The sequence below is a fragment of the Protopterus annectens genome, chromosome 13.part0, assembly GCF_019279795.1.
Source record: "Protopterus annectens isolate FY-2018-M chromosome 13.part0, PAN1.0, whole genome shotgun sequence".
Lineage (NCBI taxonomy): Eukaryota > Metazoa > Chordata > Ceratodontiformes > Protopteridae > Protopterus > Protopterus annectens.
Window position 1 is genome coordinate 156,909,921 of NC_056747.1, and position 17,375 is coordinate 156,927,295.

Consider the following 17,375-nt stretch of genomic DNA (forward strand, 5'->3'; position numbering starts at 1 on the left):
ATAGGGATTTATACCTAGTTTGGTGAGCTTATCTATAATTCCAGAGTAGGGGATGGTGTCGAAAGCCTTGGCGAGATCTAGATAAGCTGTGTGAACCACCTTACCCTCATCTATGGCTTTGGTGACCACTTCAAAGAAGTCAATCAGGTTCAGGAGACATGATCTGCCTTTTACAAACCCGAGCTGGGTAGGGTCCAAAGTTTGGAGATTACCAATGTCCTTGTTTACGAGTTCCATGATGATACGTTCCATGGCCTTGCAGACCAGGCTCATCAGGCTAATGGGCTGGTAGTTCCCTGGGTCCGTTGTGGCTCCCCCTTTGTGGAGTGGGATAACTGTCACGGTGCACCATTCAGTGTGCACAAAGCCTGAGGTGAGGCTATGACTGAACATGGTACTTAGGTAGGGTGCCAGTTCATTCTGTAGTTCATGTAGAATGCAGCCTGGAATATTGTCAGGTCCCATGGATGCTGTGTTCTTGGCTTTGGAGAGTGTTTTTTTTACCTGTGCAGCCATGATTACAGGAACTTTGCATTCTTCCGGTATAGACATGGGCCCTCTAGGGGGTGAGAGGGGGGTAAAGTTAGCACTGAACCTATCTGCCAGGATCCGACCAACAAACTGTAAAAACCAAGAAACTGCTGAAAGTGCCGACTGCACACAATGAGAGAACACTGGTAAAACCGAAAAACAACTTTATTGTTGCAAACTGTAATACGAATAATCCCAATAAAGGTAAGCGCTTTCGGCGAGTTCAAATAACCCGCCTTCATCAGACCACCTATCTGCCAGGATGCTGGCAATATCAGTCGGTTCTGTATATTTAGTGCCATTGTGCTGTAACTCAGAGCATATCTGAGTGTTGCCATTGAGATTCTTGACACAGCTATAGAATGCTTTGTGGTTGTCTTTAGAGACATTGGCAATTTTGTTTTCGTAACTAGCTTTGCAGGATTTTATGAGGGATCTGAGCTTCTTACTGAGGTTGACCAGGAAGTTCCTCCAGTCATGGGATTTTACTCTTTTTTGCAACAGTTTCTTTCTTCTGTTGTAGAGCTTGTTTATGGCAGAGGACCACCAGATTAGCTTCCTTTTTTTGGAGGATAGCATCTTGGTTCCATTAGGGATAGCATGATCCATGCACTTGTGTAAGTGCTTATAAAGTGCATTTGTGTAGGATTCAGCAGTCGTACCTCTATTGTCCATCTGCATGGGTGTCATGAAGCTTTGAAATGGGTGCGGAAGAAAGATCCTGTCGGATCCTCAACTCATATGCTGAATCAGATGAAAATAGATAGCATTGGATACAAAGGCTATAGTGGTAAACTATGTACACAAACATAAAATTGATCTAGCAATGCCCATATTTATAAAGACAAGATAAGATGAAGTACTTATGTGTATAGATTAACAGGGATTCTGTTATAGCAGCTAAGGATATGTGGGAAGAGACTTAAAAGATAACACAAAAGCTTGAGAAACTGGAAGTTAGTTTTATATGCAGGTCACGCATATTTTTACTAATTAGAGGAGAAGTTGTGGACAAGAATTAATACAGAGTTGAAAGAAATGCCAGGAAACAAATGGCTGTAACAAGGAAATGATTCTTTAGAGCTGGGATGGAGGATCTGAATTGTGTATACATAGGAAGACCTTACCAAATATAATGCTACTGACTGAAAAAAAAAACTATTAGAAAATGGAAATCAAAATCTAAATCAAGTATAACTGAAGTACTAAATATTTTAAAAGAAATAAAAGAACTAAATGTGGGATATTTAGAAATGGAAAAGAGCAAATTATATAGAAATAAATAAAATTTGTGGGAACAATATTTGCATAATAATGTTCAAGGAAGGAGTGAGGTTTAAAGAAAGCCAAGAATTGAGAAATTTATGTAATGCTGGAGTAAGTAAATGTTAAAAAGAAAGAAAATACATATGTAATACATACTACAAAACATTAACATCATGGTTCATTTGCTTTTCTATTAGATGTATATAAGACAGAATACGTGTGTGTGAATGAGGAGGAGGGCAGAAGAACGGTGAGGATGCAGGAAGTAGAGTTGATCTCAAGTATTTAAACTCATCCACCTTTGCCAACAGTTCAGACTAATGGTGAGTGTGGAAGAAAGATGAAGTAGAGAGTACAGGCAGGAGGGAGTGGGTGGAGAAGAGTGTCAGGAGTGATTTGTGACAGACGGGTATCAATAAGAGTGAAAGGGAAGGCCTAAAAGATGGTAGTGAGACCAGCTATGTTATATGGGTTGAAGACGGTGGCACTGATGAAAAGACGAGAGTCAGAGCTGAAGGTGGCAGAGTTAAATATATTAAGATTTGCACTAGGTGTGACAAGGATGGACAAGATTAGAAATGAGTATATTAGACGGTCAGCTCAGGTTGGATGGTTTGGAGATAAAGCCAGAGAGGCGAGGTTACATTGTTTTGGACATATACTGAAGGAGGGATGATGGGTATATTGGGAGAAGGATGCTAGGAATGGAGCTGCCACATAAATTGAAAACAGGAAGGCCTAAGATAAAGTTTGTGGATGTGGTGAAAGAGGGCATGCAAGTAGTTGGTGTGATGGACCAAGATGCAGAGAACAGGAAGAAATGGAAACAGATGATCCGCTGTGGCGACCCTTAATGGGAGCAGCCAAAAGAAAAAGAAGTAAAGGTGCTTAAAAAAGACAAGAGCCATAGTTCAAGAGTTCTGAGACCAAAACTGCAGAAACATTTCTAAAAGATGTAAAAAAATCTACTTACATGTTCAGAATTACAGACAGACCTATTTAAAAGGTCAGTGTCTGCACTTCATACAACATAGTATTACCTGATAAAGCTGTCTAAAACAGCATAATACTCATTCCTCTGACTTTAAAACTTGCAATGCAGTCCAAAGCAAGCATTAATTATGTAACCCCAATGTATAAACTTGGAAATATATGATGATGTAAACAACAAAACGTAAAACCAATGGAAGGCACAAACAATTAACTCAAACAAAACTTGTGCCCAGAAACTCAAAAAAACAGCCACCCGAACCAAGTTTAGTTTAGCACTTTCATTTGTTTTACGTATGAACCTCTTCAGAACAACATGACAAACTATGCAGCAAATAGACAATATATAAAAAAGATTAAATAACTAGCCAATAAAAATGATCAATTAAGATACTAAGTATGAATCATTTAAATACATAAATATCCAATAAAAACTGTATAAAATGATTAAATAACTGTTTTTAAGCAAACATACAATGTTAATGACTTAATTCAAGCCTAGTGTATTGGTCAGCTCTTAAAGCAATCTGCCATTTCAATTCTTTTATCTCTAAAGCAGTGTTAAAATTATCAATGAAAAGCATACGGTCTACACTGTCTACAACAAAAAAAGAAAATTCCCTGAAGTTTTTACATTCACTAGAAAGTTTGAACAGTACATTAGTGAAGTCATTTTTTAATGGCAGCCCAGTGTTCATAAATTCTTTAGTAAAGTGCTCTGTTTTTCCCTCATAGTAACTTTCACAGTTCAAGCAGTTGGCTAAATAAACCAGCCTTGCACTTTTGTAACTAAATCTTCCTTTGCTCATAAGAGTTTTATGTAGATGTTTAAAATAAATTCCCTGTACTGAATTAATAAATCTACACTGTTTGCAGTCGTGACAAGGATATGTACCAGCCGCACCACGATCACCTAAACTAGTGGTGAAATCACCAAATTCAAGCAACAATTTAATATTTGACAGCTTCTTGTAAATAAATTGTGGATGATCTCCCACTGTCCATGCAAGTTCACAATTCCCTAAAACAACCTTCCAGTTACCATGCAATGTTTTCTTAATATTATCTGAATCAACACATATAGGGAAGGGAAATGGAAGGCTTCTGTTGAAATTGCCAGAACCACCTACTGTTTCCTTACAAACAATACCACTCAACAAAATGTGAGGAAATTTAGTACTTCACCTACCGATAACTTCTTCCCTGGATATCTATATATAAACATGTCAATCAAACAATCAACCTCTTTAATGAACAGTTCATCAGAACTTATCAGACGACGTATACAGATAGCCTGCCCCCTTAACAATATTCTTCTTCATAAAGTTAGGATGCATAGTATTATAATGCAGGTAAGCGATGGAAAATGTTTACTTTTTTTATGGTGAATAGTACTAGAAAAATGTTTGGCTTGGACATCCACAGAAATACAGAAATACACAAATACAGGAAGTTTACAGTAGTGCTGATTTCACCAAGATTAAAAACAAGCCCTTCAAAAATACTGTTAATTTCTATCAAAAAGGTGTCAAATTCCACCTTAGTGCCAGCCGAAATAAAAAAACAAGTCAACAATGTATCTCCTATAAAAGGAGACACATTTCATATGTTTAAGTTTAATACCAATTCTAAAAGCAAGCAAATAGTGTTAATTTTAATGTAACTAAAGTCAGTAAAATGATTACATTTTTTTTTTTACAAATGTAATGCCTAAATCCTGATTAATAAAGTGGCTATGTCTACACTGTCAAGAAATGTTTCTGTCCTTATAAAGCTGTAGTTCTTTAGTAAATCTAAAAAGACCCAAGAGGCCTTCAAAAAAGAATCTGTCTTACAAGTAAGTGGATTTAACAAACTGCAGAGGTAAAAAGCTAAGGTGACAGTCTTACTTTGTTTGGCTGACAAAATCGACTTAAATGGAGGGCTGGCCGAATCTTTGTGTATTTTTGGAATTCCAAACAAAGTGCCTAATCTAGGTTCCTCCACTGTCAAAAATTCAAAATTAGCTAGAGCAATATCACTTTGATTTAATAATCTCAACAAAAGACTGTCAACTTCCTAATAGCTTTTTTGGGTCTATATTACGTGATTGAACGTTTAGGTGATCTAACACCTAAACATTGACACATAAATAGCAAATCCTTAAAACAGCGAACAGCCATTTATGCAAATTTTTTTCCCTGGGAAAAAATTTGCTTGGCTGCCGGAAACAAAACAAACCTTTAAACAGTAATCAAGTGGGGGACTTCACCCCCCATACCCCCCCGATGTGGGGGGCTACGTCCCCCACACCCCCCTAACTAAATATACGAACTGGGTGGGGAAAAGGGCATATTACCAATGACAGCTAAGCAAATTTTTCCCAAGGGAAAAATTTTGCGTAAATGGCTGTTCACAACTGTGAGAGTTTGACATTTACGTGTCGTTTAGGTGTTTGAACACCTAAACATTCGATCACGTAATATAGACCCACTTTTTCTGACAAAGTCCTTACTGACTAAAATATAATTCTGCCTATCTTTTAACAAATCCCCCATGGCAGTTTTATATCTCAAGTTGTCCATAATTACCAGTCTGCTGTCTTTATCGCCTTCATAAAGCGAAATTCTTTACAACTCCATAATGAACATTAGGTTTCATTTTTCTTTTTTTACTTAAGTTACAATATTTGTTCAATGGTTTTCTGCCCAAAGTGAACAGAAATCATGTTCACAAAGTTCAGAGAGAACATTAAGTGTTGGTACCAGTCTAGGATTAGCAGTACTAGGCCTTCTTAATAGAAGTGTCATCAACTTTAACTTTATTAATACCATCTAGAATAAGAAATTATGTACCTACCATAACGTTCCATGTTAGTTGTCTTCTCTCGCCTTCTTTCTTGCTTGATGGGTTCGGAGCCGATCCCTCGGCTCCGACTCGGCACTTGCTTTAGCTCGAGAACTCCTTTTACCAGCTCGAGGCAGCCCCATATCCCATGATGCAAGGCAGGAAGTACCCAGATCTCGTTTGTTGACAAAAGGGCAATAACACCAAGCATAAACAATACTTCCCAAAGGAAGAAGAAACTTACAGATGGAAAAGGACCAGGTCTGAATGGTCTTAGCATAACAGTTTCTTATACAAGGTCTGTCCAGGCCAGGGGGAAGGAGGGAGGGTCGCAAGAAAGAAGGCGAGAAGACAACTAACATGGAACGTTATGGTAGGTACATAACTTCTTAATGTTAAGTTGTCAATCTCGCCTTCATTCTTGCTTGATGGGACCGCGTCCCTAGCACCTCTATCCTGGGTGGCTCAATGGAACAAACTCTTGAGGACTGTAGAGCCAAAACTGGCTCTGTCCCTGGAGGCCAAGTCCAATTTGTAATGGGAAACAAAAGTGTGAGGAGTGGCCCAAGTGGCCGCTGCACAAATAGTATCCAAAGGCAGTCTAGCTTGAAAAGCTGTAGAAGTAGCTAAACTCCTAGTTGAATGTGCTTTAGGTTTTGAGCACAGCTGTTTTCCCCTGATTGTATAAATTTCAGTGATGACCGAAGAAAGCCATCTGGACAAAGTCACTTTAGAAACAGGAAGGCCTTTTTTATTATCCGCATAGGAAACAAAAAGTTGATCAGATTTTCTAAATTTTTGTTCTGTCCAAATAATATCTGAGCTGACGGTGGACGTCAAGATAATGTAGCTTTTGTTCAGCTCTATCTGAATAGTTAGGAAAAATACAGGAGATCAATGGATTGATTCAGATTGTTTTTGAAGCGACCTTAGGTAAAAAGGATGGATTAGTTCTCAAAGATACTCTGTCTTTGTGAAAAATCAAATAGGGGGGTCGAACCGAAAGAGCATGAAGTTCAGACACCCTCCTGGCAGATGTAATAGCCACTAGGAATAAAGTTTTCCAAGAAAGATATTTCAGGGAACAAGAAACAGCTGGCTCGAAGGGGGGAAGAATCAAGGATGTCAGCACTAAATTTAGATCCCACTGAGGAGGAGGATTCCTGATTGGAGGCTTTAGTAGGAAAATTCCTTTCAAAAAGGCCCTGCAGAGCCTATGGGACATAATGTTATGATCTGCTATCCCGACATGAAAATTAGAAATAGCAGCCAACTGAACTCTGACTGTTGAAGAAGAGGAGCCTGCATGAAAAATCTCTGCTAAGAAGTCCAGAACTGCCTGAACAGGGGCAGTAAAAGGATCAATATTTTGGGCCTTAGCCCAATAAGAGAAACGTTCCATTTGCTTGTGTAAATCCTCCTGGTAGAGGATTTTAGTGAAGTTACTATGATATCTCTAACTGGGTTAGAGATCAAAGGAAGCCTGGCTAAGGAAGGAAGTGGAGCAACCATGCTGTGAGGTTGAGAGAAGGGATTGACCGGTGCAGCTGACCGGATTGGTGAATCAGTAGATCTGGCACTGGGTCCAGATGCCACGGCTGCACCAAAAGGTGACGATGGAGGAACGGGAACCAAACTTGTCGAGGCCAGTAAGGGGCAATGAGAATCAATTTGGCTCTCAAACGGTAGCTTTCTGGATCACCTGAGGGATCAGAGGAAATGGAGGGAAGGCATAAAGAAGTCCCTGGGGCCAATCCTGGGTCAGAGCGTCTCTGGGGGGATGGCCTGATAGAGGGAAGAGGCTGAAGAAGTCTGGACATTTGCTGTTTTGGGGAGTAGCAAAAGATCGCAACATGGACGACCCCATTCCAGAAAAATCTCTTCCGCTATAGATTGCTTGAGAGACCACTCGTGAGGCATGAGGATAGCTCTGCTCAATCTGTCCGCTATAATGTTGGTTTTCCCAGGGATATGCGTTGCTACCAGAAACCGATGAGAGGAGATCGCCCATTGCCAAAGTCTGAGCGCTTCTCGACACAAGGGGTAGGACTTGGTTCCGCCCTGTTTGTTGATATACCAAACTACAGACATGTTGTCTGTGTGGACTGCAATTGTCCCTATGGGAAGAAAGTCGTTCAGGGCTTGCAACGTTAAAAGCACTGCTCTCATCTCCAGGACATTTATGTGCAGATGGTACTCGAACGGTTGCCACGTCCCATGAACCATCCTGCCCTGATAATGACCCCCCCACCCGATCAGGGAGGCATCCGTGGTGACAGTGGCTATCGGGGACGGAGGTACAAAGCACCTGCCTTGGTGAACCTGAGACGATGTGATCCACCAAGCAAGATGTTCTTTGCATGTTTGTGTCACCAGAATCTGGTGACGCATTGGGAGTTGCTGGTATGACCACTGTGTGAACAGCATCCACTGAAGGAGGCGCATGTAGAATCGAGCCAGGGGAAGAAGAGTAATGGCCGCAGCCATGAGACCTAATACTTTTAGAACCATTCTGGCCTGTACCTTCTTGCTGGCCAGAATGATCCTGACATGAGTCTGAATGTCTGAAACTCTTTGTTCTGTAAGGGTAGCTGACATCCGAACAGTGTTTAAGTTTGCGCCTATGAAGGTAATAGACTGGCAGGGCGATAAGGATGACTTTTCGAAGTTGACTGAGATGCCCAAATGAGAACAAAGTTCTATTGTGTAATCCCTGGCTTGTATAAGCTGATGCCTGGTGGTGGCTGACAGGAGCCAGTCGTCGAGATACGGAAACACCTGGAATCCTTGACGTCTCAGGTGAGCCGTGACCACTGCCATGCATTTGGTGAACACTCTGGGGGCTGTAGTGAGACCAAAGGGCAGGGCTCTGAACTGGAAATGACTGGACCCCAGCCGAGCGGAGAAATCTCCTGGAGCGTCTGTGAATTTTGATGTGATAGTACGCATCCTGAAGATCTATTGAGCACATCCAGTTGTCCTTCTGTAAGAAGGGCAGAATTGACTGAAGAGTGACCATTCGAATCTTGTCTTCCTCACAGACTTGTTGAGTCTGCTGAGATCCAATATTGGTCTCCAGTCTCCCGTCTTTTGGGGACCAAAAGAACCTTGAGTAGATTCCGGGCTCTGAATGGTCTATTGTAACTGGCTGAATGGCTCTTTTTGCAGTAGTTTTGCGATCTCTAACTCTGCAATGTCCCTTAGACCGGTGGTACATCTGGAAGGGAACTTGAGGGAAGGGACTTTCCTCGAAAGGAATTATGTAACCCTTGGATATGATCGACTGTACCCATCTGTCTTGAGTGAGGGAATGCCAGGCTTCTGGGTACAGTGATAATCTTCCCGACTGCCTCCAAGGAGGGACAGCCGGGCAACACCTCAGGGATGCTGAAAGGGCTTCTCAGGAAGAGACTCCCTGTTGCCCTGATTCTTGGACCCCTCTGCCTCTAGAGCGTCTGTTGTTGTTACCCCTCTGCCTCTAGGGGTAAACTGACCACGTGAATCCGGCGTGACTCCTTGAGATTTACGGAACCACATTTTCCCACCCTTCTGTCCTTTGGGATAAGGCCTAGAAGGGTGGAAAAACGGACTCCAACAGCAGAAAGAGTCTTGCCGTCCTGCTCACACCTGGTCAAGGTTTCCTTCACCTGAGGGCCAAACAAAGCTGACCCATCAAAGGGAGAATTTGTGAAGGACGCCTTAAAGGGATCCAAAAATCACAAATCCGCATCCAGGCTTGGCGCCTAAGAGCCACACCTGTGCCTGCGGCTCTACTCGCTCCATCAGCAGCATAAGATATTAGCCGCATGGAGGAGTTAGCAATGGAATTGAGGGTTCCTAGCTGCGAAGCAATCTTTTCTTGGGCCCCTGCAGCTGTAGGATCCTGAACTACTTCTCCCAGCTCCTTCAGGATATCTCTCTGGAGTCTGGTGAAGTGACAAAGATAATTCAGCGAACGCATAGCAAAGGTCGCTGAGGAAAACATCCGCTTGCCGTACCTATCCATGGTCCTAGAGTCCTTATTAGGAGGATGGACGGCACGGAAGGATCTGCAAGTTCCTTTTGGTGGCCGCTGCCACTACCATGGCATCAGCGGGACACCCTTTGTAAGGAATTGTTTGTCACTAGGGGCAGTTATAAATTTAGAAGGCCTCCTAGGGACTGGCTCTACAGAGTCAGGAGCTGTCCACGCCTTCGTGCTATAACCTGCATAAGGGGTCGAAGGCGGAGACACCCAGGAGGTGGAGGGCCGAGATCCAAACGCCTCTAGGTATACTGACTCATCCTCAGAGGGATTGTTGGTGGGCCAGTTTCCCCTCTGTTTCAGAAGTTCTAGGATGTCTGAGAAGGAGACATCCTCAGAGGGGGATCTAGGGGATCCCTCTGACTCACCAAAGTCAGTATCCAAGTGACAGACTCAGGGAGTCTACATGCTTCCTCTTACAAGTCCTCTTCCTAGGAGGATCTCCCGAAACATCAGGAGAATCCTCGGAAGAGGGGAAATTCCCAATGGGGAAACCTGAGGCGGAGGATCTCTGGGTCCTGTAGCAAGAGAAGAGGCAGAGATGTCAACAGGTACAATAGAGGGAGGAGCTACGGGAAGAGACTGCTGACTGATACCAGTGGCCAGTACACTCTTCATCACCTCGAATGCTCCCCTCCCAGGCAGGTCCGAGAGACCCGCTCCAAGAGCTAGGAACTCCAGGGGCCACCGAAGGGAAGTCTCCGAGGCAGATGTCGGAGCCGAGCTCACCAAGGCCGAGGCTCCAAGGGGAGAGCGGGTTCGGACAAGGGTCCGATGCCACTCAGCCCCTCGGAGGAGAGCAGGGAAGCGCGACCACCGAATCCCTCTAAGGAAGAGGAGATAAGAGTAGGGGCTGAAGGAACAGAAGGGGGTATCCGTCCTCCAGCCGTAGCAGTAACCATGCCCGAAGACTCCAACTCCAAGCTCTGGGGTAGAGTTGAAGGAGGAACTGTAACGGGGTGTGGACCAACAGTCGTCTGCTGAGACGGACTGTGTAGCATTTGGGCCAGTACCTGTGACTTGAGCAATCTACTGACCACTCTCTCTAGGTCATGGTCTGACAACCTGGATGACCTTGAAGATCGGCTCCGATGGCTCCGCTCCGATAGAAGAGGCGAGGCCGGAGCCGAAAGTATCGGCTCCAAGGAAGGAGACCTCGACCTCTTCCTGGAATGGGTCATCGGAGCCGATATTACAGATCCTGTCGGCACCGATTTCTCGGAGCCGGCAGAACGCCTCGATGTATCGGCTCCAGCCGGAGCCGATACAGCCACCAGAGTAACGGTGTCGGAGCCGATCGGAGCCGACACCGATGCCTGTGCCACATGGGTGTCGGAGCCGAGTGGAGCCGACACCGATGCCGTGCGTGGGTGTCGGAGCCGGTCGGAACCGACACCACAGTGGTCAGCAGATTCGGCACCGATAGCCATCGGCGCGAAGGCTTAGTGGATCAGAATCGGCTCCAGCCGAGCCGATCTCGACTCTATACGAGTCGGAGCCGAGGCCACAGGCTTAGAAACAGAAGCCTGGGTCTTGGCAGATTTTGTTGATTTTGTGGGGCCGACTTAGCCGGAGAGCCCTCCGGCTTAAGAAGACCCCTGAGAATCAACTTATTCCTTCTCTCCTGCAGGACTCTCTGGCTGAAGGAGTGACAAATAGCACAGGAGTCCTGCAGGTGAAGAGGGCCTAAACAGTACAGGCAAGAAGTGTGACCGTCTGTCAGAGACATCTTCTGACAGCACGAGTCACACTTCTTAAAACCTGAAACCCTCTCTTTAGACATGGTGCCTAAAAAACACACACACACCAGTCCAATTAAATTAAATTAATACCAAAAAGGTATTTAGTAAAATATACCAACACACACACCCTAACAGGGGGGGGGATGGGATAGGGAAATTAACTGACTAAAAAATTTAAAAGAGACAGGGATTTCTGTCAGAAAAAGTTAAATTTAAAGTTAAACTATCAAAACAAAAAGTTTTTAACTAAAAAGGGGCTTAAATGTCACAAAAGTGAATTACTTACCAGGAGCTGGTAAAGAGAAGACCTCCCAAGCGAAGCGGCAAACGAGATCTGGGTACTTCCTGCCTTGCATCATGGGATATGGGGCTGCCTCGAGCTGGTAAAAGGAGTTCTCGAGCTAAAGCAAGTGCCGAGTCGGAGCCGAGGGATCGGCTCCGAACCCATCAAGCAAGAATGAAGGCGAGATTGACAACTTAACATTAAATTTTAAATTTAATTTTCTAACATAGATCTTAAGATCTAAAACTAAATCCACAATTTTAGCTCTTCAAGATAGGAAAAACAAAAACCCTTTTTCCAAAACATGATTGCTCAAAAGTTAAAATAAGATTACTTAAATAATAGAACTGTCAATGAAGGACTATTTTTTTCATCCCCTCCCCCTCTTTTTGGGTCTGGTCATTTTGCTCCCCCCCCCCCCACCTGTTCTCATGTTCATTCTCAGTGAATGCATCTGGAAAGGGGAACCCATCTTGAATTGTTTGTTATTCATATGGGTCTGATTAACAGTCAAATTGGAACTGACTCCTTCCATTCTCCTTGCTGGACCCCATCAACCCCAATATTGACAGCAGGAAACTCAAGAACATCTAAAATGTTAAAAGGTTCAACAGGTGCAATACTATCAAAAGTTCCTGAACCAATATTTATTACAGTACAGTCTCTTTTAACAGATAGGCTTGTTTGTTTGTTTGAATAAGCTAAAGAATCTCTAGCCAGTTTCTTATGTTTCCTAGTCACCAAAGTGGCAACATGACCCTGTAATTTGGCCCCAATACTGTCATATAATGATCTGTAAGACAAAAAAATGGGATCATTAAAATTAAACCATTAAGCTCCAAACCCTGTGCTCTGAGAAACCTAGCTCTTTGTTGCTAATGTTAAAAATGTATCAACAGTGGGTCCTGCTGGACAGAGAATTAATATACATGTGATGCTGTATGTATATATGTTAGCAAAGGACAATGGAAGAGAAGGTGTTGAACAGCTAGCTTACTTCTTACTTTAAGAAAAATACTGTTAACTGGACCACCTGTTGGGCCATGGAAGTGCTCATCTCACAGCTCGGAATAGGACCAGAAATGGCATGTCTGGAAGATGCCTTTGTTCAAGATAACTACATTATACTCTGAGCAGAAGGGGACACAGCAGGTAAATCTGTGCCAGCCTTTCCCAGGTGTGTGTGTGTGTGTGTGTGTGTGTGTGTGTGTGTGTGTGTGTGTGTGTGTGTGTGTGTGTGTGTGTGTGTGTGTGTGTGTGTGTGTGTGTGTGTGTGTGTGTGTGTGTGTGTGTGTGTGTGTGTGTGTGTGTGTGTGTGCAGCAGACACACAAAGCAATAGTTTCACAAATAGGGTGCTGCAGGACTTTGCCTGGAGACTCAGCTGAGGACTTAACAATGTAGCTGTGTTAGTGGGGAACCTTACCTAGGCCTTGGAGGGAGACAGATATAAAAAAATCCAGACCCCAGGCTGACTGAGTTCCCTGTGTGTGCTTAAGGGAAACTGTACTTGGTGCAGAGAGTAGCATCTGGAAACACTGTGTGTATCTATTTTTCTGAAAGTGAGCATACCCCACAGATGTCAGTAGTGAGGATTGAGGCTTCTTGATCATTGGCTCAGAGAGGGGTTGTCACAGCCATAGATAAACCATTAGGAAACCTATAATTTCTAAGCCCACACCAAACTTGCTTAAGCTCCGTACAAGTCCATAAATAGAAAATGTCATATTCCAAGGCTCTTAGTCTAATTTTTTTTCCCCAAATCAAAAATATTTGACTTACATTTAATAACTGGTCCATGGTTTGAAATATGACTGTTATTAGCATTCTGAGACATATCCCCCTTCACAAAAGGGTTAACTAAACAATCCATTCAGCTGTAAATCTCACCAGTCGCAAGTGTAGAATCACTTGCAGAAATTGAAAGGTTGTCTCCAATGGCAACGTCACTGCCTCTAGAAGCAGAAAATACTCCAGCAGATCTGCTGATGGTGTTAATGTCATTTAACAGACTTTGTGTTTTCCCGATGGCCTTGTTTAAAGTCTGAGTGACAGCAGTGAGTTAATCCGGCAAACTGCGAATGCTCACATTTAAATTGTCATCTGGTTTGCTTGGTACCAGCCAATTAGTAGTATAAATAATTTTCAGAAAACCACTACTGGTATGTCTGAATAGCCATCCCGAGTCCGAGGAATCAAGACAAAACAAGAGAAAAATCAAATTCAATTTTAGCTATCTAAAGATCACAGTACTACCTTGAAAAATAATAAAAAATTAGTATTGTTCTATCCCTCTGGGCTTGCATTACCAGTTAACTTATACGCATCTTCCAAATTTTCACCTGTTTTACATATTAGCCAATGTGCCTGACCACTATAAAATGTTTAAAATCACTTACTTACTTATTTTATCAGACACGCACTTACATTTAGTATAACAAACAAAAAAGCAACACAAACTGGTAAATCCACAAAAAAGAAGGGCGAGGAGGCTACCAAAACGAGAATCCTTTATTCGCAAAATGATGGTATGGGAATAACACTGCCGGATCACTAGTCGGCATCATTTATGGTCGGAACTACGACGGTATCTGATCGTCTTTGAACCTCCGACTTTCGTTCTTGATTAATGAAAACATTCTTGGCAAATGCTTTCGCTTTCGTTCGTCTTGCACTGGTCCAAGAATTCCCATACCATCATTTTGCGAATATTTTGTGGATTTAGTATAACAAAATTGAAGTTTAGTAACAAAGCAAGCACTTTTTCTTGCATGTTTTATATATCTTTCTCTAATGGATATTTATTTATTTAACTTTTAGGTGGATCTTTCACTCTGATATCACTGCTTCAGGAGACTTGCCAACTAGTCAAAATGCTCTTCTCTTTTCAAAGGTGACAGCTTGTATGGTAATTCCGAAGATCATCACACAGTGGAGGTGGGGATTTATTTTAACCCTACCCTACACTTCATTGTACCTGATATCCAGATATTTGTGAGCTTCTGCTTCCAAACAGTTGCATCGCTCACAAATTTCAGCTGCATTTGCCTGCCATACTTAATCACTGTATACTTTTCACCCAAGTAAAATAAGTCAGCCTTTAACCATTCCTTCCATTCAGCCACTTTTCAACACTCAAGCTGTTATTTTAACATAGGGTGCAGGCACTGCAGACAGAGACCCCCCCCCCATTTCTGTGACAGCTGACTTCCATGGATTATCATTCATGGTTTGTTACCCTTTATCTTTACAACATGGCACTAGGAAATAAAGCAAAAGGAGACTGAGACAAGGCCTCATGCTCAAATCACAGATTTTACAGAAAAAAAAGTATTGTTTACCTTGGAGAAGGTAATCTGTAGCTTCATTTTCCACCTCAGGACTAAGCTGTTTTGTTTTTTGCAGATATTTTAGCACAAAGACATTTGGAGCAAAGTGGATCATATTTTGTTCACCACAGCCAAATGGAAGGCGCACCAGTTTATCCAAGTTGTTCAAGGTTGGCCCCATTACATCCCCTAAACAAACAGCAATTATTAACTATGAAGTACTTTCATTCATAAGGTATTTTAATTCTAATTTCAGATTATGAGTACCACAGTTTTTAACAAAACAATGTATAACAAATTTATAACAAAAACAATTTTATATTTAAGACTGAGGGTCAGAAAAACTATTAGAACTCATTTCACATCTGCATTTATTCAGAATGCATGCAAACCTAATATAAAATTTTTCATGTCAACATTTTGAATGGAAAAACAAAATAGAAGTATTTGCTATGCCAAATACTGTTTTGCAGTACAATGGTAACAATGCAAAGGAATGCAATGCAGAGATGGAACAGAAAAAGGGGAAGTAGATGATCTGAAAAGTAACAAAACAAGTCACTGGCAATAGATATGTAATGATGATAAATCTAGTGAAATATTCCTCTTGCTTATATATAGCTATTACTTTCCACCATCATGTATCTGACCATTGCATAAGTAAAAGAATCAAGAGCATTGTTTGTGTCTTTCAGCTTTTCCCGGTTAGGGGTCGCCACAGCGGAACTCCGGTCCGCTAATGATTGGCAGTAGATTTTTACGTACTGGCTTGCTGGGCCTAACGCACAACCTTCAGCGAAGGAACGCCCATTCACGCATGTCGCCACACAGAAGACGCTCTGAGAATCGAACGGGCAATGTCTAACTGTGAGGCGACAACGCTACCACAGCACCACCACCGCAAAGAATCAAGAGCATAACAATAAAAATTGCTTTTCCAAGATTATCACTTTTTTACAAATGCATTTTTTAAATTTATACAGCCTTGTTGCATTTTAAGAGTCCTGCTGCTGCACTTTGTACAGTTGAACGAATACGTAGTTTACTCAATTTGTTAATCGGGGTAGATCACTGATCCCACTGGACCTATTTCAGTCTCAGCCCAGTCAACCTCACAAAAGCAGCATGAAAAGACAGTCAAGGCCTTCCTCAGTGCTGTAACATCCGCAAACAAGAACCACACTAACTTATGTTTGTAATCATGTAAAATAAAGTGAAATATTTATTTAATTTGTTTAGCTATTACTTCACACTATCAGATAAGAAAGAATAATGGTTGCCAAAATATCAATACCATACTGATGCATATTATTTCACTTCAACCATTATTCTATACATGCACATTTATGCAGAAAACTAAATAAAGCCTCCAGATGCTAAGATGCACCACAGTATTTTAGCAACCACATGCAATTACTTCATCAATATCTGTCACTATGTAAAATGTAAAGTGAAATATTCATTTTGCTTATATCTATTATTTCTTACTCTCAACACTCAGAAAATATCACTTGTTAAAGCATGAAAACTATAATGCTATATGCGGATTCTTCAGAATCATTTATTCTGTAGCAAAACATTTTATTGTTTAAAGATCATGAACTATAATGCAAGATTATATAAGCTTCTACATTAACATGTAAACATACCATCAAATAATATCTGGAATCATGTAAAAAAAAAAAAATAAAACATTCCTCTTCTCTAAATTCGGCCATTACTTCTCATTACTTGTAAGACAACAGTGCTTGTAAAGAATCAAGAAAATAATTATGATGCCTACTGTTTTTATCAGAAGCACATCTCTGGGGAAGAATTAATACAACCTCTGGAGGCCGAGATAGTACAGAGTATTGTAACATGTACGTGTAAATAGTGTACCAAATATCAGTAAAATATAAAATAAAGTGAACAATTCCTCTTGTTTACAGGTGACTATTACTTCCCACTACTATCAGAGAAGTAGTGTTTTTCAAAGAAAGTCGACCATAAAATCGTATACTGCTTCTACATGATCGTTTTTCACTTGTGCAATTCCATGGCAGAAAAATTCATAGCTTCCAGATGCTAATGTCTTTCCAAACAATGCACCAAATGACTTTTGTAGTTGTGCAAATTAAAGTGAAATACAAATGCTGTCTATTTTTAATTTCACTGCTGTGTAACGTGAAATAGTACTTTTCCAACAATCAAGACCATGATGTTGCCTATTGCTGCTTCCCAGAAATCTTTTTTCCAAAAGTGCATTTGAGGGATAAATCCAGACGCGAAGATATTCCACAGTATTGTAAAAGCCACATGCAAATATTACATCAAATAATACCTGTAATCATATAAAGTAAAGTGAAACATGCCTTTCACTGACTGCAAAGCAAGAAAATGTGAT

General features: G+C 41.7%; 1 protein-coding gene across 1 annotated transcript in view; it reads right to left on the reverse strand.

Annotated features, from left to right (window-relative positions):
• Positions 1–17,375, reverse strand: part of CPAMD8 (C3 and PZP like alpha-2-macroglobulin domain containing 8) — a 7,231,600-nt gene that overhangs the window by 2,660,819 nt on the left and 4,553,406 nt on the right. Inside the window, exon 23 of the mRNA XM_044054766.1 lies at positions 15,002–15,178. Coding sequence (XP_043910701.1) covers positions 15,002–15,178 — 177 coding nt within the window. The remainder of the gene's footprint in view (positions 1–15,001; positions 15,179–17,375) is intronic.